This window comes from Corythoichthys intestinalis, chromosome 3 (genome assembly GCF_030265065.1).
Source record: "Corythoichthys intestinalis isolate RoL2023-P3 chromosome 3, ASM3026506v1, whole genome shotgun sequence".
Taxonomy (NCBI): Eukaryota; Metazoa; Chordata; class Actinopteri; order Syngnathiformes; family Syngnathidae; genus Corythoichthys; species Corythoichthys intestinalis.
In genome coordinates this window covers 36,029,220-36,052,281 of record NC_080397.1, presented here as the reverse complement: position 1 = coordinate 36,052,281, position 23,062 = coordinate 36,029,220, and the positions used below count along the sequence as shown (strand labels likewise).

General features: G+C 38.3%; 2 protein-coding genes across 5 annotated transcripts in view; one reads left to right on the top strand and one right to left on the bottom strand.

Moving 5' to 3' along the window:
* Nucleotides 1-9,170, bottom strand: part of arvcfb (ARVCF delta catenin family member b) — a 346,624-nt gene extending 337,454 nt beyond the window's left edge. For both annotated transcript variants that reach the window (XM_057831628.1, XM_057831631.1), the window contains exon 1: nt 8,896-9,170. The gene's annotated coding sequence lies outside the window, so the exon portion shown is untranslated. The remainder of the gene's footprint in view (nt 1-8,895) is intronic.
* On the top strand, nt 8,532-22,779 carry tango2 (transport and golgi organization 2 homolog (Drosophila)). 3 transcript variants are annotated; one of them, XM_057831636.1, is made up of 9 exons: nt 11,025-11,186; nt 13,466-13,588; nt 17,561-17,649; nt 19,002-19,121; nt 19,222-19,339; nt 19,962-20,029; nt 20,196-20,252; nt 21,593-21,697; nt 21,866-22,779. In XM_057831636.1, exons 2-8 carry the CDS (start codon nt 13,533-13,535, stop codon nt 21,646-21,648), a joined length of 564 nt encoding a protein of 187 aa, XP_057687619.1. In that variant the 5' UTR covers nt 11,025-11,186; nt 13,466-13,532; the 3' UTR covers nt 21,649-21,697; nt 21,866-22,779. The 3 variants fall into 3 exon arrangements, with proteins under 3 accessions (XP_057687618.1, XP_057687619.1, XP_057687617.1); XM_057831634.1 differs by having other exon boundaries at nt 20,196-20,346; XM_057831635.1 differs by lacking the exons at nt 11,025-11,186; nt 13,466-13,588 and adding an exon at nt 8,532-8,622 and having other exon boundaries at nt 20,196-20,346.
* Nucleotides 22,780-23,062: the final 283 nt, after the last annotated feature.

Sequence of the window (23,062 nt, the reverse complement as noted above, 5' to 3'; positions counted from 1 at the left end):
CTGTGGAATAGTTTGATGATTTTGGTTTAAAACTGGGACATCCAAACTTGGAGGTATTGTATTCCTTTGATTTTTTTCCCTGTTAAATTAATTTCACTAGCAGCTCAATTTTCACTACGTTTGGCCATCTTAAACAAAGACCTGAGTTATCTCCTCAGCAATAGGAGCAATGTGGAATAAGTGCCAAGTGCCAGCATGGACAGCCAAGGGGGTGTTCAGTGGGAGGGCCGGAGAGCTTGGAGGTGCATGTTAATCACCTTAGGATCAGGAGGCTGAGCTCTGCAGGTGTCAGAGCCACAAAGGCGCATTGACTCTGGGTTCCTACTTGCATTCCATGACAGCTCAATATCAAAAGTCACTTTAGTTTAGCATAAAATATATCTTGTCCGTGATTAGAATCACAAATATCCTCATATGTGCACTATAACCAAAGGAACGATTGGAATGGAGGATGTACAAATACTATAAAGTGGCTGTGTTGAAAACGGGAATAAAAGTGTTGTATTTATATTTTGTTTCACTATGGGTGTGATATTCATTAAGCCTTAGAATAACACTTAAAGAAACAAGTACTTAAGCATGCAAGGGAAATATCTGCTATCTAATTGAAATGACAAAGCATAATAGCATTTCTGCAGTAATACTGCTTCTGCTGAACGATCCCGGTGCAACCTCGCTAATTAAATGGTACGCTGAATGTGAAATTATAATAAGGAAGTAATAACAGTAATATAATAAACATTAACAGTTGTGGAGCATAATACTTAGGTTTTTTTTTTTGTAAAGGGAGATGCTAATGGGTTCTAATGGGTAATAGAACAGGGGCAAATTTAAGTACCTGATGGAAACCACCTAGAGTTGTGTTCTATTACGACCTTCCCATTCATTTTGCCAATTTTGTTAGTTTGTGGCACAGTGGGAGACTGGTTAGCATGTCCGCCACACAGCTTAGAGGTCAAATCTGAACATGTGTAGTTTGACTTGGGCTACTCCTGCTTCTCCCACATTAAAAAAAACAATCCAGGGCAGGTTAATTTAAAACTAAATTGTCGATAGATCTAAATGTGAGTGCCAATGGTTGTTTGTCTATTTGTACCCTGCTTCTTGCCCAAATTCAGTTGGGATAAGCCCTAGCACTCCTGTGTCCCGAGTGTGGATGGGCCTTACAGAGAATGGATGGAAGGTTAGCTGTGTGCTTGGTGATGCAGAGGGCTTTGCAAAAATAATTGCATGAAGATTCATTCATTCATTTATTGTACGGCTTATGCTCATGAGGGTTGCGTGGGTGCTGAAGCCTATCCCAGCTAACTACAAGCAGGAGGCAGGGTACACCCTGAACTAGTTGCCAGCCAATCACAGGGCACATAGGCAAAAAGCCATTCACATTCAAAATCACAACCATGGTGAATTTAGATTATTCAGTCAACCTACCGTGCACGTTATTGAGGTGTGGAATTAAGCCGTACCCGTAGAAAACCCACGCAAGCATGGAAAATTCCACATAAGAAGGCCAGTTTAAAAAAAAAAAAAAACATAAAACAAGAACTGTTTTAAAAAGAGAAAAAGAAAAAAAAAAATCAATAAACATGCATCTAGTACTGCAACGATAAAATCTGATTAACTTGAGTAATTTGATTTGAAAAAAAGCTTCAAATCAAACTTTGCTGCTTCGAGGATTCCTTTAATTAGACTGGCAATTTTTTTTAAGTGTTTGCATTTAGTTTTATTGATTTGTGTGGATACACTGCCCTCTAGTGGCAACAGTGAATATGACATAACTCATTTAACATGGCTGAATCCAGCTGCTCCCCGTTAAGACCGACATAAGGTAAGTTTTTGTTGGAGCTAATGTTTTTTTATGCATTCGTTATTTAGCTTAGAAGTATATTTAGACTCTTTTCGTGGAAATATGTGTTTGAACGATTTGTTATGAGCTTTGTAAGAAAACTTTAGCATGCTGTAGCATTTAAGCTACTGGACTTCTGCTCTGCAAGTTAGCCAATTGTTCTTTTATTGCACTTAAATCCTCATTTAATTATTATTGTTATATTTTATAATGCTTTGAGGCTAAGCTCAGGTATATTAATTTAGCTTTAAATGCATTTATTGCTCTTTGAAATGAAAGAATTGTATTTTATATTCTCATTTCATGCCCTTTTGAAAGTGCAATATTAGTAAGCCAAAATAAATGTTACTACAAGCATAACGGTTACAGCTCCTCAAATTTATTCTGCAAGGCATTAATTGTTTGTTATATGATTACTCGATTATTCGAACTAATCAACTGATTACTTAAATAATCTATAGCTGCAGCCCTACATGCATCCATCAATATATACATTAGCTTGGTACTACAGTTGTACAGCAAGTGCAACCTATATAACGCGAGACAATTAGGAAAACTATTAGTGCCGCATCAACCTGCACTACATTATAAGAATGAATCAACACAAAGCACCAATCTAAAAGTTGAATATTCCATTTCCATTGCAGCTGGGAAGAATTCTCTGTCAGCCAATAAACAGTCTGTATCTTGTATGTCGCCTTCCTAACGCAAGTCTTCCTTCAAACGGAGGCTTCTTTCAAATATAGTATATGCATATACATCTCATCTAAACATTTCATCACAAAGTACTTTTCAACAATAAAAAGCAAGGTCAACAAACGCTATGCAGGGACACACACAAAAGGGCACCAGAAGTGGAGGGAAAGTGAAGATAATTATAAAGCTTCAAGACTGACAGTAGCTCTGCAAAACAGTATTTTCAATTTGGGGCATTGATGAGGTTGGGCCTGAAGGGATCTGCTTTTTCCTGCCTGCGCCCCTGTGCACACAAACAGCAGTATGACTATATGACTGACAGTATTATGATAAAACTGTCAGGGAACACCACTGATGTGGAAACACTAGAGGCACAGTAAAACCAACATGAATAAAAGACAGCTAAAGAACTAAGGAAAACAAGAGTAAGAGCAATTAAAAAACAAAAGTGTCACAAAAAAACATTATAAAGTACAGCATATAAACAACAACAAAAACAATCCCAATATCAGATGTACTGGAAATATAACTATTAAACCATTTTTTTTTTTAAATCATAAACAAGAGGAATAATGAACAACAACAAACAAAATGATGAAATATAGTCTGCTTCCCATACCAAAAGGGTTAAAATACTGTTTTAAAAGGACCTCCATTTCTACTAGGGCACCAGAAGACTCAATATAGCTTGAGTAATTTGGAAGTTAATGCTGTGTCTCCTGATGCAATTCCAAAGTGATTAAAAATAATATTTCCAAAGTGAATGGAAATTCACACACATATACAAACCCCAATTCCAGTTGGGACATTAAGTTGTTCATAAAAAAAAAAGTTCCATGATTTTTAAATCCTTTTCAACCAAATTCTGATTGTATTCGTAACTAATACAAGGTATTCAACTATAAAAATGCATTTAAATCCAGAATTCGCCTTATCACTTGGACCCCTGCTACACACCACATCACCCCCATCCTCCGTCAACTTTACTGGCTTCCAGTCAAACAAAGAATCAATTACAAGATCCTCATCATTACCTTCAAAGCACTCCATGGCTTGGCCCCTCCTTACCTTTGCAATCTACTCTGTTTAAACAATCCACCCCGTCCACTTCGCTCTTCCATTATCCTCCACCTTTCAGTCCCCCGTGTCCGACTCTCCACCTGCCCCTCAGCTCTGCAACTCCCTACCCCCGATCTTCACAGTATATCTACCCTTTCACTTTTCAAATCCAGACTCAAAACAGACCTGTTCAATCTTTCTTACCCACCATGATCCCTCGCTCTGCTATATGTTTACGTCTCTTTATCGTGCTTTTAATCTTTTTTTTTTTTTTTTTTTTTCAATTATTGTTTTGTTGGTACTGTGATTCCATCCCTCTTGTGAAGTGCCTTTGTGTGGCTTGAAAAGCTCTCTAGAAATAAAATTTTTTAAATTTTTTTTTTTTTAAGTATTCACTCATTTGGGGGGGGGGGGGTTACAGGAATGTTTCTCTGTTATGGTACTGCCAGCTTGATTCACTGTGACAAGTAGAGCCTTTAAAAAAAATGATAATAGTAATTCAAACAACTTCAACTAGAACACCTCTTCATCAGTCCACACAAAGAAATGTTGTTGTATAACCTCTCCAAAGCGTGTAACCCCGAAAAATTCCCGCTGGGGAATAATAAATTTCTGGTTCAGAGGTAAACCGTGCAGACAATGATGTAACAATGAGGCTGCTCCTTTTTGCGCTAAAAGTTCCATGCGGGGGGGGGGGGGGTCATAAATGCACCTTACACTTATGATATAGTGTGCGAAATGCAACGTAAAATATTTATCAGTCCGAGTGTAGACGTAGCTTCAGTGAGCGGAGCTTGCGAACTTGGTTATATTGAAAGGCAACATGATCATTGAGATCGATGAAGATGGGTAGCTCACTGCCTAATATTTGGACTATGGTAGCTGAAGATAAGTTGCATGGCAATTTATTTGCCTAGCACAGTCTAACATAAATGTCGCAAAACAGTAAAAAAAAAAAAAATCCCGATTGAATCCAGACGCACCTGTGGTGCAGTAGAGGCTCACTATCGCCTGTCTCCATCATGTGTCTGACAATTGCCTCCATTTTTCATCTTCATGCTCCCGACCGTCCTACGGTTGTATTCTAGTTTTGATCGCTTTGATTTTTTGTGCTCTATTTTCTGTTGGACAGTTGTACTTTGTTATGCTTGCGGTCTTAGGTGTACTTTTTTTTTTTTTTTTTTAAATAAAAACTAATTCACCATTCCTGGCCTCCGAGTCTTGGGATCAACATCAACGGCTTTCTGTCCATTACAGAGGTGTGTCATTGGGACAGCTCACGGCTTCAACAAACTCAACACTCGACCTGTCTGCCACGATAGACAATTTTTATAGCCGTCTGGAGTGAAATGTTCACAGCAGAAATGAGTCAATTTCACTTTATATTAGGGCTGAACATTACTGGAAAAAACATTGCGACTTTTGGGGAGTTTACCATATATTGCGATATTAAATTAGAAGAATTTTTACCAGATGAGTTGAGCAGCTCTGTTTGAGAAGACGAAGAAGAAGAAGAAAAGAAATCGGGGCGATTGCGCCATTTTTCAGAGGATCTGAATCGGGTGAAAAGGATCGGGTTTTATGTTTTTCTGCTTCATGCTCGTACAGCCTCTCACCCTCCCTCCTGCTAAGCAGTGCGAGCTAACGGTTTTTCTTGGTCACCAATGCAGCTGGCGTTTGGTAATTGTTACTTGGTACAAGTTAACGATGATTGGCAGGTTTGTAGCTTTGATCTGGCCCGAGACTCCTCGGTAGCTCTACGATCAAAGGCACAAATGTGTTTATCATCATTAAGCTTGGTACTCAGTCTGAAGTGTATTGTAGCAACTCATTGTGTTAGTGAGAGGCTGTTCACGGCCGCGTGAGCGTCAAAACAAAATTTCTGGTATTGGATCGGGACTCGGTATTGGCAGATTCTCAAAATCAGGTCACTCGGGCGCAAAATATGTGATCAGGACATCCCTAGTATTCATATAACACTGTTTAATCCAGGCTAAGGAAGTTTATCTGTGAATTTTGACAATTGGTGTATATAAAATGGATCAAGGAAGCCATGTCTCTGCACAATTGATGCACAAAACAAAAAAAAGTTTACATTAAAAAAAAAAAAAAAAAACAGCAATCGCACGCCCTGCGATGAGACTATTGCGCAAGCGCACACTGCGATAGCGATATATTGTGCAGGCCTACTTGACATAACTCTTACAGGCAATCCTCGTCGTGGTACCATTTGGAAATTTGTGCAGTGTCCTAACACTAGGCTCTGACGACGTACTATGGTCGAAACATGAACACGTATACCATTATTCCACCCAAATCACTTGTGACTCGTGACTGGAATAATATGGAAGTATGGCCTCGTAACAGTTTAAACACCTTGTTTGAAGTCGCACTCTGATCTGAAAGAGTCTGGTAGTTCAGTGAGGCAAGCACACTTTAGATGTCAAATTGTGTCAAAACTGCAGGACAGATTGTGAGTAATAATTGCCAGCATTTTTCAAATAATTACAAAGAGTAAGTATGGTCTAGAAAATGAAAGGTAAGAAGGCTTGGTTGCACCTAAACTCAAATCATATCAGCACTAGGGGTGTGACAAAATATCGAAATGGTGATATCTCATGATACTTTGTATCCCAAAAGGATATTAATATGCTCCTGCCAAGAATCGAGATATCGTTTTAAAAAGGTTTCAATGTCTAAAAAAATGAATAAAAAGGAACCAACATGTTGCTACCAAAATCTTCCACCATAATGGTGTCTCAGTTATGTATAAGGCTGCATTGACGGTGCTCGACGCCCAATCCATTTGGACTGGGAACGTTCGTTCATTCAAAACCAGAGCGTTCACAGTCATTCTGTCCGATTTTCAGGGCATTTACAGGTCACTTGCTGTTCATTTCAGAGCATTTACAGGTCATTTCCTGTTGCGTTAGGACACTGCCTATTCATTTGGGTGATTCCCAGGTAACTTAATGTTCTGTAACTCTAAATAGGAAGTGACCCGTAAAATACCCCAAAATCAACAGGTAAATGACCAGCTTAAATGGCCCAATATTACCCAATTGCCTGGCATTGGCTGCCACTGACGGCCATAGGCTTTCAATCCGTTTAAAGTGGGAGGGGTGGCAGCGAATTCGTTCATTCGCTGCCATCCTCCCAATTCAAATGGATTGGACGTCTACTAGTGATAAACTCATTCTAATTCACAGTACAAGCTTGTTTTTCTGTTTATTAGTGTGTAGAATATCCTAGAATGATTTCCTGACCAATGTATCGATAATCGTTGTATCGCCATATCGTCAGATCATCATTATCATGAGCTTTGTATCGTGAGGTACCAAGAGGTTCCTACTTCTAGTCAAAAATGCAGGACAGATTGTGAGTAATAATTGCCAGCATTTTTCAAATAATCACAAAGAGTAAGTATGGTCTAGAAAATGGAGGGTAAGAGGTCTTGGTTGAACCTAACCTCAAGTCATATCAGCGCCACAACAAAAATGACATTTTAACTGTTAAACTGGGCCAATCATGACAGAAGGTGAGAACCTGAAGATACAGCCTATTTTGGTTTTCTGCCATGTATAGACCCTACCCATGTGACGTCACAACTCCGTCCTCCTGACTGGTGCCGCCCAATTGTCCGTCAACACATCGTGTTTACCTGTTACGGCTACGTACATTCCTCTTATTTACGGCGTGTTTTTCTGCTTGTTAACATTAATAATCAAAATGGTGAAGGCATGTGTGGCGGTCGGTTGCAATAACAGAGAAGATAGACGGAGAGACTTGAAGTTCTACCGGATTCCGAGAGACCCCAGAGAGGAGAGCGAGATGGGCTGCTGCAATTCGACAAGAAAACTGGGCTCCAAACGATTACCACAGATTATGAAGTAGTCATTTTATATCTGGTAAGATGCATTTAATATATATTTTGAGGGTTTTGGGCTGACAACCACAATTAAGATCATTGCTAGGCTAATCGCCGACAACATACACGTATGTATGTAGTGAGAGTGCTATCGCTAAACCATATAAACATTAAAAGCCCTAGCTCCATTGACAAATGACATGAAATACATTAGACTTGACAGTGGATGTTAGCAAGAACAAAAGATTTTGAATTGAAAATTTCGTAACTCACCTTTCCAAGCACAAAATAGATTCCTGCCGAATTTTCGTGGACGAGGACCTGTTTCACCCAACCAGCAACGAAGTATTTATAAGCCTCCAAGCTCTTAAAGTTTTTCAAACTTTCGTGAGAATAGGCTGATTTTGTGTGGACAAGATAGTTGTAAATATCAGGATAGCTAGCAGATGTCAGGCAAAGACGGCGTAGACCGCGGGTCGAAAAACATCGATTTAGGCATCAAATATGGATCTGGCGAATGGATAAACTGAAGCTTTTCCACATAACGCCTTTTATGCAACGCATCCAGTGAGTTTACGGCATCCGAAAGCACCGGGTCTTCCATGAAATGCATGATAAATTGCTCGATCAATTGAGACCATTGATAATACAGACACAAAATGACGGACAAGGGGGCGGAACAATACAGCCATCACGTGATTTTGTGACGTCGGTGGGTAGGGTCTATAGTCAACAATTTTACCGGGATTGTGACAATCATGAACATTTAACATGGCAAGTAAATTGCTAGTGTTGTGCTCAAGATGCCAAGACAATCAAGACAGAGACAAGTCCAGACCAAGACGAGAGTAGTCATTATTTTAGAAAATTGTTTTAAAGTCCAAACTTTTAAACCATTTTTCTGACGTTCCACAATGCAATGCACGGCGACACCATGTGGCTTTCGACTGAGAAGTGGTTGTAAACTGAGTGCTCAAGCACAATTAAGTTAATTGAATGCATGCACCCTCAACTTAAAAGCTGTGTTTCAAAATAATTACTATAATACGCAAATAACTTTATTTGTAGCATTTTTAAAATGGTTGGTATTTTATCATTAACGGGATATGACGAACAAGCCAAGCCACTGACAGAATCCCCATCTCCAAATGAGGTAATTAGAGTGTATGCACCCAAGATTCTCCAAAGCAACTCACTTAACAGAGCAGCAAAACAATATGACAAACAAAATCTTACTACAGTTCATCAAGCTCAACCGTTGTCTTTCTCCGATTGCAGTTCACAATGATTGCATTCACAATTCTCAACGCCCCCTTCGTTAAGTGAGTTGTGAAGCACATACAGGCTACAACTTGGTGCAAGCTCAATACATCCATACCAGGAACATTGATTTGCGCGGCAATGCAATGCGCTACATTGCTCGTACCTCAGTTTGTCCAGTCCATCCTCCTTTACGGACGCGACAAGAGCCTACGAGATGATGAGCAGTAGTCCGGTGGCTTGAAAGAGTGGCTTTTTGTATGCAGTTTAGCTGCAGCGGACCTTTTCTGTCAACCTCACTAATCTCAAATGTTGGTGCGTTCACTTGCTTTCGGTTTAACGCAGTACTTGCATGCACACACGAAAATTATCTACCATCGATTCAAAAGTTGAGGTTTGGTGAATAATTGCTAATTAACGACGGTGGGGTCGCGTTGTATGAAAGGCAAGGCGGGCTTTACCCCCTCTCATCAGAACAGACCAATGTCTCCGCCCATCGCCATTCCAGTATTGGAGAAATTGATGGTTTAAAAAAAAAAAAATATTGTATCCTAATCAGTTTTTTAAGTAAGATGACCAACAAGATAAATATATAAAGATTTTGCTAAGTTCGTGGTATTCCAGTTAAACCAGGGGTCGGCAACCTAAAATATTGAAAGCGCCAAATTGGAGCAAAAAACAAATATGTCTGGAGCCGTAAAAAATTGAAAGCCTTATATAAGCTTTATAACGAAGGCTACACATGCTGTATGTATCCAAATTAGCTATTTTAGCCTACTATCAAAATGAATACATTAGCCACACATACAGCCTTCATGATTACCGTATTTTCCGCACTATAAGACGCACCTGAAAGCCCTCAATTTTCTCAAAAGCCGACAGTGCGCCTTATAATCCGATGTGCCTTATGTATGGATCAATATTAGTTAATCATGGTATGACATTCCGTTTAGCCCAGCTCCATCTTGTGGATGCATAACGCTACTCCAACCACTACTACGACTACTACTACTGCACCTATAATGCGGTTCGCCCTATACACAAAAACAGTTTTGAAATAGGCCATTCATTGAAGGTGCACCTTATACTCCGATGTGCCTTATAGTGCTGAAAATATGGTAAATGTTTATTTTCTCTGCAGTGAATCCTATAGAGAATGACGCGCCACGTGATTACTCTGTTGTATGATGCCATCTGAAGTTTAACTTGATTACAATATTAATGCGTTAGAAGAATGTTTGTGTCATGTTTTTCGTTCAACAGAAACCATATTAAAACAAAAAAAAATATTTCCCTCCTTCATCTTTTTCCATTTTCAAACATTTTTTGAAAAAGCTCCAGGAGGCTCTAGGACAGCGCTAAAGAGCCACATGTGGCTCTAGAACCGCGGGTTCCTGACCCCTGAGTTAGACCTTATGAATACTCGTTTGTGTTTTATGCAGTAACAGCGGGTTCTTGAAGGGTAATTACCTATGACTGCTCCTAAAAGTAAAAATAAAAATAAAAATCATTCCATACTTGAGAGGTCTATTCATCAGTTATGAATACTTATATGACAATTACTCGGTATGGCAACCAATTCAGGGTGTACCCCGCCTATTGCTCATATAATTAGCTGGGATAGGCTCCAGCACCCCCATAAACCTCTGAGGACAAACGGAATGGAAGATGAATCAATGAATGAATATTTTTTATTGAATGTATGACTTAACATAAACACATGGAAAAGGTAACAAATGATGTGCCCGTTCCCTAGTAACAGTAAAATAGTTCATACCTTTATAAGTCAAGTTGGGATAAAAGTGTAGATTTTTTTCCCATTGATTGTGTTACTTCATAAACGGATTAAATGTAATTACACACTCCTGGCTTTATTTGGGTAGAATATTGTATGTGACCATTACTATATATCAAGTCCAATAATGATAATAATCCATTAAAATCATTGTGTATACCGTTTTCGGTATATTTTAGAATGTTCTCTTTTTTCCCCATACATTGTGCTTGCCTGACATGTTTCGACGTTGCATTCAATTAAGTTAATCTTACTCGATCAATTAAATTACAATTTATAAATAAATATTAATAGACCGTTTTGCAAAATACAGTATTTTGCAGCAAATTTGGATGGCTGCAATATTTTTTCTTTTATTTTGGCAATGACATGAAGCGGATGTGTACATTTTCATTTTATGGCTTGTGCTGAACTAGCCAATCAGATTTAACGGAGGATCGTGGAGGAAGATGCGCTCATTTTATTCACCTACATAAAGAAGATTGGCGGGGTTTGGACGTCAAACCGCAGGAAAGCAGTGTCACATTCGACTCAAAAGAAGAGGGACGTAGCAGAATTTAAATCGAGATTACCAACTAGCTACGCTAAACTACCTTGGCAATAGAGAAGCAGCGTAAATAGTAATGTAACTTTGCTCCAGTGCGCACTTGTAAAGATAACAGGTGAGTAACGATCTACGATGCTTCCCTTGTACACGGTATCACTACTAAAATGTACTTTATTTTCCAAAATGTAGTTTTGCTAACGTTAGCTAGTCCTGCTGTTTGTTATAACATTAAAAACCAATGAAAATAAACGATTAGCCAATTATGAATTGAATTTATCGCAATTTATTTCTTGTGTGGTATCTTAGGTCAAAAGTGAACTTTTATTAGCACTGAAACCTCTTCTTATGTTGGATTATCTTGACACCAAAAGTGCATGTAAAGCTAACCTTATTGCGGTTCTATTTTAAACGCATCGATAGCTCTTTAATTTAACCAAGAAGGGCATCTATCTTCAATTTGTAATCCACGTACACGTTGTTGAATTGCTTTATATTTGCAGTGTAGGGTAATGCCATTACTCAGTGTACCGCTTGCTACAGGAAAAGTTCAGCAGTGGACATAAACACGCATTTAGCGTGCTGGGACAAAGAAATAACAATTGAATAGATCCACATGATGTGTTTTTTTCCCCGTGCAAGCATTTTTGTTGACATCTTGCAACGTAAACACAATTTTTAAAGCAATCAATTGAAAATAAATATCTCCACAATGCTATACAGTACACCAAAATTCTAAATACAGTGGCGCAAATAAGTATTTAGTCAACCACTAATTGTGCAAGCTCTCCCACTTGAAAATATTAGAGAGGCCTGTAATTGTCAACATGGGTAAACCTCAACCATGAGCGACAGAATGTGGAGAAAAAAAAAACAACAGAAAATCACATTGTTTGATTTTTAAAGAATTTATTTGCATATCATGGTGGAAAATAAGTTTTTGGTCAATACCAAAAGTTCATCACAATACTTTGTTATGTACCCGTTGTTGGCAATAATGGAGGCCAAACGTTTTCTGTAACTCTTCACAAGCTTTTCACACACTGTTGCTGGTATTTTGGCCCATTCCTCCATTCAGATCTCCTCTAGAGCAGTGATGTTTTGGGGCTGTCGTTGGGCAACACGGACTTTCAACTCCCTTCACAGATTTTCTATGGGGTTGAGATCTGGAGACTGGCTAGGCCACTCCAGGACCATGAAGTGCTTTTTACGAAGCCACTCCTTTGTTGCCCTGGATGTGTTTGGGATCATTGTCATGCTGAAAGACCCAGCCACGTGTCATCTTCAATGCCCTTGCTAATGGAAGGAGATTTTCACTCAAAATCTCTCGATACATGGCCCCATTTATTCTTTCCTTTACACGGATCAGTCTTCCTGGTCCCTTTGCAGAAAAACAGCCCCAAAGCATGATGTTTCCACCCCCATGCATCACAGTGGGTACGGTGTAATTCAGTATTCTTTTTCCTCCAAACAAGAGAACCTTTGTTTCTACCAAAAAGTTCTGTTTTGGTTTCATCTGACCATAATGCATTCTCCCAGTCCTCTTCTGGATCATCCAAATGCTCTCTAGCGAACTGCAGACGGGCCTGGACGTGTACTTTCTTCAGCAGGGGGACACGTCTGGCAGTGCAGGATTTGAGTCCCTGGCGGCGCATTGTGTTACTGATAGCAGCCCTTGTTACTGTGGTCCCAGCTCTCTGTAGGTCATTCACTAGGTCCCCCCGTGTGGTTCTGGGATTTTTGCTCACCGTTCTTGTTATCATTTTGACGCCACGGGGTGAGATCTTGCATGGAGCCCAAGATTGAGGGAGATTATCAGTAGTCTTGTGTGTCTTCCATTTTCTAATAATTGCTCCCACAGTTGATTTCTTTACACCAAGCATTTAACCTATTGTAGAATTAGTCTTCCCAGCCTGGTGCAGGTCTACAATTTTGTCTCTGGTGTCCTTCGGCAGCTCTTTGGTCTTGGCCATAGTGGAGTTTGGAGTGTGACTGAGTGAGGTTGTGGACAGGTGTCTTTTATACCGATAATTAGTTAAAACAGGTGCCATTAATACAGGTAATGAGTGGAGCCTCGTTAGACCTCGTTGGAAGAAGTTAGACCTCTTTGACAGCCAAAAATCTTGCTTGTTTGTAGGTGACCAAATACTTATTTTCCACTCTAATTTGGAAATAAATTCTTTCAAAATCAAACAATGGGATTTTCAGTTTTTTTTCTTTTCACATTCAGTCTCTCATGGTTGAGGTTTACCCATGTTGACAATTACAGGCCTCTCTAATCTTTTCAAGTAGGAGAACTTGCACACTTGGTGGTTGACTAAATACTTATTTGCCCCACTGTACATCGTGGCAAAAAAAGAGTTCTTCCTAACTGTTTTTATTATTTCTTTTTCGCAGACATGACCATTTTTTGATTGTGCAAGTGGACAGGTTAAAAGCCCGTCACCAATTTCTCTATACATCCATGTGTATCATTTTCATAAAATTTGACCCCCGGCCTGCATCAAAAAATGCCTACAGGTAAATTGTATTTCATATACTTTTAACATTCTCAATGCAAATTAAAGTTATACTCTGCTTTAGATTTTTATTCCATGCCATGCTGAGAATCACAGCACACACATGAAGATCTGCAATGACAAATGTTTCCTTTTTTCAATTCACATAGCCAACAGCACATACAGTAACATAAATATATACAGCAGAAAAACCAGTCAGTCCATGCTACCATATCACCAGATCTCTCACATGCATGATCAATATCGGCAGCATAAAGGGGTCAGAGAATAAATATTTGAAGTATGCAATTTAAAGATCGCAGACACACCAGTTATAACATCTAACTTCATCCGTCGCTAAGTGATGTAACATATGAGACTGCTGCTACAGTGGGGCAAATAAGTATTTAGTCAACCACTAATTGTGCAAGTTCTCCCACTTGAAAATATTAGAGAGGCCTGTAATTGTCAACATGGGTAAACATCAACCATGAGAGACAGAATGTGGAAAAAAAAACAGAAAATCACATTGTTTGATTTTTAAAGAATTTATTTGCAAATCATGGTGGAAAATAAGTATTTGGTCAATACCAAAAGTTCATCTCAATACTTTGTTATGTACCCTTTGTTGGCAATAACGGAGGACAAACGTTTTCTGTAACTCTTCATTATGGTAGATTTAGTAATCATATAGGCGATTACAATTTGAATTGTTCATTCATTTTCTGATCTACTCAAACTAGTAGACTACCGCATTTAGCCCATGCATGAACATTAAAAAAAAAAAAAAAATACATATTACAGTGATCCCTTGTGACTTCGCGGTCCACGTTTTGCGGATTCAGTGCATCACAGGAGGCATTGTTTTGCACCAAAGCAAACATGAGTAGAGGGCTTTCTGCATACCCACTGGCACTCATACAAGGCATGTGATTGGTTCCTGCTGCGAGATTAACACGTTAGAGTAGCAATGAGCACCATTACAGCCTCTCCAACCAATAGACCGCCAATAAAAGTGGCCTTATCCCATGAGCTGATTGGCTGCGAACCATCGCAGCCTCCTTTATGCTGTTTGACAAACCATAGAACAAATTAGAGTAGCTAATTGGCCTCGCTCAGCCTTTTATCTTGTCTCCAGTCTCATTGGATAATTTCAACAAGACGACTTCCGCGTCATTTTCAGCGGTACTTTTCTCCGTTTTTACCCACTTTGAGAGCACCCAAAGCTTACTACAAACGTCCACAGCCTCCAAGGGAATTTTAACTTTTTTTTAACCATTTTTTAAACCCAAAAATGGAGCACTCTATCCCCTCCAACCCCCTCCAGGTTCTCCAAGGTCCTTTTCAATGGTAATTTTCACCATTTTTACCCGTTTGGAGAGCACCCAAAGCCTGCTCCAAACATCCAACATTTCTGGGGAAATTTTGACTTCTTTTTTACTCACAATTAAAGCATCCTATTTCCGCTATATGCTCTCTTCGCTCGTGATTGGGCCTACACAACATCCAGAAGGTGTGTCACGTTCCCGCATGCATCACTCAGGTACTGTAATTAAACACTGCTTTGCGGTTTTTAACTTTTCGCGGACGGTTCTGGTCCCATTAACTGCGAAAAAAGGAGGGATCACTGTAATACTTGTATATGATATTGTAAACAAGACTTTTATTGGCTCATTCATTTCTCAAGTATACTATTGTATTGTTAGTTTTTGACAAGTTGAAACATTGAGATTTGACCTGTCATTAAGTATACAATGTAATTTATTTGCAATTGGCACCAGCCTTACCAAATCATTAAATCCTGGTATGATAAGTAATCACAGACCAGTCATAATTATACCCTAAAGTATTAACAGCACTGTTCTTATCCTCTAATGTCGAAAGTAAATATGACCTTTTAGTGAATCATGCAAGAGTGTGCACTACTGCACAATGAGCCATCTGTACGAGTTAGGGTGTGATGTGGAGCCGGGCTTTATTTAAATCCCCCAAAGGATGAGAGCCAACGTCCCACCTGGACAAAGTCCATCTCTGTCCTTGTCTTTGGGATTCTGACCCTGCCTAAGGAGATCAGATCAGAGGTGTTTGTGCAATGACTCAGACATCAACCGGAGGAAAGGTGAAACATAGTGTGTCCTCATTTAGTAACAGCAGTGCTATATATAGGCTAGTATATGCACCCACATTGGTGTGCAGTCTGCTGCATATTAAAATGTTACAAAGGTAACATTAAAATCTGACTCATTATAGTGCAAGCAACAAAGAAAAGAAAATATTGATAGTTACTGCACTGGTTAGCCATCGGTCGTTCACACTGGTTTTCCTCATCTCAACAACAACGCTTGGTCTGAAGTAAGAATGCAATTCATACATACAACTTTAAATGAAAAAATTAAACCAAGTGAGGTAAATTGATCTGTGTTTCAATTTTAGGAAACTGTTGATTCTACGATGTGACAATGTCTCATTTTACTCTCTGTTTGTTGAATAGGAGGAAAAAGGTCTTGCTTTCCCAACAATGAAGCAGGCAGTTTCTGTGTTCATCCCCGCTCAAATATGATTTTGCCCACTGGGTCTGATAACACTTGATCTTGTGTGTGGCATCATTAAAATGTGTTTGGTGCAGCAGCAGTGGCTCACATTGCACATCACCAACAAGCTATCATGATTAGCCTTTAAGGCTCAGAAGCTGACCTCTATTACATCAGTTGGGGCTGATCTCTTTCTTTTCAGCAAGATCTATGCTCCTGTCATCCAAGATTAATTAGGGGCTCCCATGCAGTTTAGTGCTAGGAGGTCAATAGAGTTCAATTGGTTTAAAAAAATTAAAAAAAATAGTAACCCAAAAACAATTACTTGGTGAAATATATACTATACTATTCGGTAAAGGATATACAGTATATCTAGCCTTCCATTTGGTACCATTTGTCCTGTTCGGGCTCTCCATTCAGTTGCTGTAGGCTCATCGGTCACTAATGTTGTGATTCTGTGGGCCTCATGGGACCCTCAAGGACCACCTGAATGGTCCATGGCCCCTTTTTAAAGAAAAGCTTATCAGTGATAGACCACTGATCATTTTGAATCGACAGAGATTTCCATAGATAGTGTTTACATTCACATAGGAACTTAAGTTATACAACATAAAATATACTATATAAATTAATACTACATCACATTTGTGAAATATAAACGCATAATAAAATAAATGATAGCCCATTTAAATAAAATAAATTGAAATGAGCTAAAACACCTGTAATTAAATAATAAGAATAATACACAGATCCTACTTACACAATTAAATTTATTAATTTCTGTGTGGCGCTTTAACTTGAGAAAATCCACCAATAAAGCTTTTGAAAACTGTTCATAAGGGAAAAAAATGATTAATTGAGGCATTTTATTTGTAAAATACATGTTAAAATCTTTGTCATTGGGATTGCTTTTCTATTTAGCACAGGACTTCTTTTTTCTTCTTTCCTTCAGAAAGAAAGCTGACCAATACGCAGGGTCTGAAAGGCAAATTGTTGTTGGACTTTCTTTAAATACCCGCTACTTTTTGAGCAGAATTCTAGCTTTGTATAGGCTAATGTTCCTATTGTTGAAAGCACAACGGTGTGTAATAAACAACTAGCACATTTATATTTTGCATTTTGTTTTCTTACTGTACCGAAAATGAACCAAACCGTGACCTCAAAACCGAGGTACGTACCGAACCGAGATTTTTGTGTACCGTTACACCCCTAATATACATATATGTATGTATAATGTGTGACTGAGAGTCTTTAAGATTATACACTTACTATTATGTTGTGTAACATTTGATTTATACTCAGTTTAAATATAGCTTTCAGTCTAGTAATAGCATTGCTGCTTGTGTGTGTATAAAGAACACTAATGTATATTTAGGTTAGGTACACATATTTTAATATAAAACAAATGTATACAAATGGCTGCCCGAATCAGAATAGTAACCAGATGACTGCTCTCTCCAAAGGCTAATTTTGGCTGCAAACAGAGATGAGTTCTACAGCAGACCATCGAAGGCTGCAGACTTTTGGGGGAGCAATACTGATGTTCTGAGTGGTAAGTCATACTGAGATTGGAGGCTACACCAATGGGATTTTATGGTTTCGTAGATTCATTACAGTTGCTGTGATTGGTGGTGGAGAACACAGGTCACAGGTTTATTTCGAAATGATGTCTGTGTTATGTTAATAACCGTACTTGGTCTGGTTTCCAGTTCTGACAGCCTGAGTCTAAATTTCCAGCAGTTATAACTTGTAATTTATTATACAGAAAGACATAATAATAAATTAATTACTTCATCAAAGATGTTGCTTTTACAAAGTGTTCACTTCTGAGTGACACTGGCATAAAGGTAGCATGAGAACAAACCTCATGTTTAAAGTTTTGCTTTTTGTCTACACTATGTGTGTGTGTAGAACCACACTGCTTGGTACCAAAGAGTTCATACACAAAACCATGTCGAGAAAGACGACCGTAGGAGATCATTTGGTATGGAAGAACCTGAGTAAAATGCTTCAGAATGTAAGTCTCCATTTTATCACAGGACATCCCTTTCTGGCATAAACTATATTTGATTGACTTGGCTTTTCTTTCTTCTGGAGGAGAAAATGCAGAGATGGCATCCTTGTTCATCTCTCTCCTTCTCCCCTTTGTAATAGACGGGTCAGGACTTCAACCGTGGGTCCTTAATTGATGTCTGCGTTTATTTGATGTGACAAGAATAAATGGCGCTGCTTTCTCTCCGGGACTGGGGGAGGGCTTGAAGGATACGTAGCATGATGAGATGAGAAGTACCGTAAAATATGGCTCCCAGCGGGATTCGACTATCTTTCCTTCCACTCTTAGAGCAGGGAGATCATTTGGCTCTACTGGTCACTGTCAGTTTAAGTGGCCTGCCGTTATTGATCACCAAGAAATGTAGTAGACTTAAATAAATAACCCCTCCAGTGACAAGGGAAGTCAGTGAATGTTCTGTTGCAAAAGCACATTTATTATTTATATACAGTAGTATATTTTCATGATTGCAGGAAGATTAATACTCTTTATTACAATCTTGTGGATTGGAATTCTTTATGAAGGGATCCACCCAAGCGGTATATAGTTGCACAGCCGCACTGAAAATATTAATAAAGCTCAAAATTTAAGTGTGTTTCTGTGCATTTGCATTTTAGACATATTTTAGAAGAGATTATGAACCACTCTTTTTTTCAACCAAGGATGTACAACTCAGTTTTGTACTTTAATAACCAATTTTAATTCATCTTGGGCCAAATACAAACATGACAGCAATAAAATTTGTGCCACTATTCAGTGACAAAATTTCCATCATCGATGGAATTGAAAACCGGTGTTTTTTTTTTTCTCTCTCTTTTGAATAAAGATATTTGTACTATTATCACACAAATCAGGGCTAGACCTGGAATACGGTAAAGAAGGAGGATCATGGCTGGGGATCAACAAGAATGGGAAACTAGCTGCAATCACCAACTACATGGAAGGACGGCCCAATCCAGATGCACAAGGGCGAGGTGATATTTGGGTTGTTGATTTTTCTTTTTGATTCATTATTTTGTTTGGTGTGCAATTTTCAGAGAAATACAATTAAAATATGTCACTACCACACCACAGGTTTCCTTGTTTCCAACTACCTTGTAGACAAGGACTTGGACAGCTACTCTTACCTAAAGAAGGTCTCAACAGAAAGTCACTTGTATAATGGCTTCAACCTTCTCACAGCAGAGTTCAAGTGAGTAAAGTTTTTTTCTGATATTTAAATTCTGGAATTATGGCTTAGTACTTGAAATTCAGTTTACAATGTTTACCTCCAAATGAGTCTTGTCACCACTCTATGAAATACAAATACAGTACTCTTCTCAACGCCAAATGAACAGCTGTTTAGTCAGGCGATGACTAATCTGCAAATTGTGGTTGTCATGGTTGTTAAACCATTTAAACCTTGATTAGTAATATATGTTCTGCGTCCGACACACTATTGATTTAATTATTGAGAGTCACTGTTTTCCCGGAAAACTACACCAAGTCTGGCCTCAGTGGACCTACAGCTGTAAACTTTGTACATATTTCTGTAATCTCATCTGAAATGCGTTGTACTTGATGTGATCAAGACAAAACCAGCATTTCATGTCGCTCTCAAATAACATGATTGTCTGATTCCCATTCATGTCACTCTGACTCTAAAATGAAAACCAAGGCATTATTCATATGGAAAATAATCTGTTTTAAAGAAAGATGTTGTTTAATACATTTGTTGTCGTTGAAAAAAATATACGGTGTCACAGAGCACAGTCAGGGAACATAAATGAAGCGGCACCTATTCTTAATTTTCCCTTTTATTATATCCAATGTAGAGCCAAGCAGGATCATGTGTGTTACTATGGAAACAGAGGCAACAGTGAACCCATCCGTCTAAAACCAGGTCTGTTTGTGTTTGTTTGTGTACGTGTTGTGTCCTTGCTGCAGTAATTGTTTTGATATTTACCCTCGCCACTGCTTGTATTTTATATAAATGCAATAATGTTTCAATGTACTGATTTTTTTTTTTTTTTTCTATTCTTTCATATTTTGCATGTGCCGTTATACAGGAATCTACAGCTTGAGTAATTCGTTGCTGGACACCCCCTGGAAGAAACTGCTGCAAGGCAAGCGACACTTTACCAGCATTGTCAACAACCAGTCACTATCCTGTGATGGACTGGTGCAAGAGCTGCTGAGTGTACTTAATAATGAAGAACTGTACGTCCAAACCTTAAATTCTCAAAACACGCATGCAAACGCTGCCCCAATCTGTCTGTCAAATTTCACGCTCCAACCTACCCTCACTCATGTAAAGGATCCTGAGCCACTTACACTTCCCTACCAGAGATAGGCCATAATGTAATTAACTGTATTAAACATATATTATAAGCGCATCAAGGCTAATGACAAAGAGTGAAAAATGTGAGGACTTAGGTTGCATCTTGTGAAGCTTTTGCATTTATTATTTTTATTCATACCGTATTTCTCACACATGCAACTTTTACTTTGTGTCCACTTAAAAATTATTTGTGAACAAGAATAGACTTGTAAAAAGTTGTACATATGCAAACATACACATTTCAAAATTTTATAGAACATGAAAGATGTAATTACTAGGGCTGTCAAAATTATCGCATTAACGGGCGGTAATTAATTTTTTTAATTAATCACGTTAAAAAAATAAATAAATATTTGACGCAACTAACGTACATGCCCCGCTCAAACAGCTTAAAATGACAGCAGAGTGTAATGTCTGCTTATTACTTGTTTTTTGGTGTTTGGCGCCCTCTGCTGGCGCTTGGGTCCAACTGATTTTATGGCTTTCAGCACCATGAGTGAGCATGGTGTAGTTATTGACATCAACAATGGCGAGCTATTAGTTTATTTTTTGATTGAAAATTTTACAAATTTTAATAGAACAAAAACATTAAGAAGAGTTTTAATATAAAATTTCTATAACTTGTATTAACATTTATCTTTTAAGAACTACAAGTCTTTCTATCTATCCATGGATCGCTTTAAGAGAATGTTAATAATGTTAATGCCATCTTGTTGATTTATTGTTATAATAAACTAATACAGTACTTATGTACCATATGTTGAATGTATACAGTATATCCGTCTTTTGTCTTATCTTTCCATTCCAACAATAATTTACAGAAAAATATGTCTGAATTTTGATTAATTACGATTAATTAATTTTTAAGCTGTAATTAACTCGATTTAAAAAATTAATAGTTTTACAGCCCTAGTAATTACGTATTGCTTCTGGTTTCCCTTCATGTGAGCGTTATTGCCATTTGTGCGTAGTACTTTCATCCACACTGAGACACACTGAGTAGAGGTTGCATTCATTAGCTATGTAATATGTACGCCTCATACGTTAAATAATTTCACCTATTCATTACAAATTTGCCAGTCGCAACTTAACAAAAAAAAAAAAATGCTTTTCTGTCTTTTACAGGAATTCACCTGATCCTGTTCAAGAGAGCCAAGGAGATGGTTATAGCAAGTCCATGATCCAAGCTCTGTCAGCCGTGTGTGTTCGCACTCCTGATTATGGCACAAGGTTAATATAACTAATACCAAGAATTCCCCTAGCTAAAGATCAGGTGCTGGTCTAGGCACCGTCACTGCCAAAGCCATCAACACATCAAATTTCACAAATTAACTGAGTAGCCTGTGCCCTGTTCATCTCTTAGCTGTATTTGCATTTTTATATTGTTTGTTCTTTCAGGACCAATACAATTATCCTGATTGATGCAGAGGGCAACGTTACCTTCACGGAGCGCACCATGCTCAACTGTGACACAAACAACTGGACTACCAGTTCTTTCCAGTTCAAGCTGCAGACATGAAGCCATTATGAAGGAAACTCACTTTGTGCCTCAGAGCCTCACTTCTTGCATCACCAAATCATCATTTAGTGTCCTAGCCCTGTTACCATGGCAACTAATGAGTGTGTTGATCAACTTGACTCCGCAACAGCAACCGTGATAGCCATTTAATGATTTTTTAGGATTATCTGCAAATGTTCTCTGAAAGTTATTTATCAGATTGCCAAAGATTATTTTTCTTTTATATTTTTTTAATATTCCAAAATATGCAGTGTGAACTGCTGACAACAGCATCAGTTGACTGTTATATGTTGCTGCATTTCGAAAAAATGTAGAGTAAGGGATAATGAAAATATAACTGCCTTCAATTAAAGAAAGTGCAAAGTCAAAAATGTTCTATTCTGATACTTTCAGAGTTAAACCATTTGCAGCGCACTTGACTATACTTTTCTGTTAGTTTTCCATGGAGGAGCATGCTGCCCCCTCGTGTACTGTACATGTATACAGGGTGGCGCTAGTTCAATTTCAGGACAACAGAAACGAACGAATGAAGTTTGCGATCAAACACATAAACTGTCTCGAATATTCTCTCTTTAGAACGGGGACACACAAAAAGCTATTGACAAGGACAGATAACTCAGTACTGAAATGAGTACAAATCGCCTCAGAAAGTCTTTAAATTGAGTTAATTAGTGGTGGCCATGTCAGGTAGGCTACTGAAATGTAATTTGCACTTCGTGCGTTTGAATGTTTAAGGTTGTCAACAATAAACTTTTTCTGAGATGCACTATGTAGAGTGACTTCTATTATTATCCCAGGGAATAATGCTGCATTATAATCTAAATATTCACCAGGTCAACCACGTAGGCAATTAATCGGTCCTTCAGATCAGGTATCGCCAGTGAATGGGAAAAAAAACAACAACAACATATATATGTGTATTTATATATATATATATATATATATATATATATATATATATATATGTGTGTGTGTGTGTGTGTGTGTGTGTGTGTGTGTATGTATGTATGTATGTGTATATATTAGGCCTGTCAAAAATAACGCGTTAACGAACATGATTAATCTGGAAATATTAA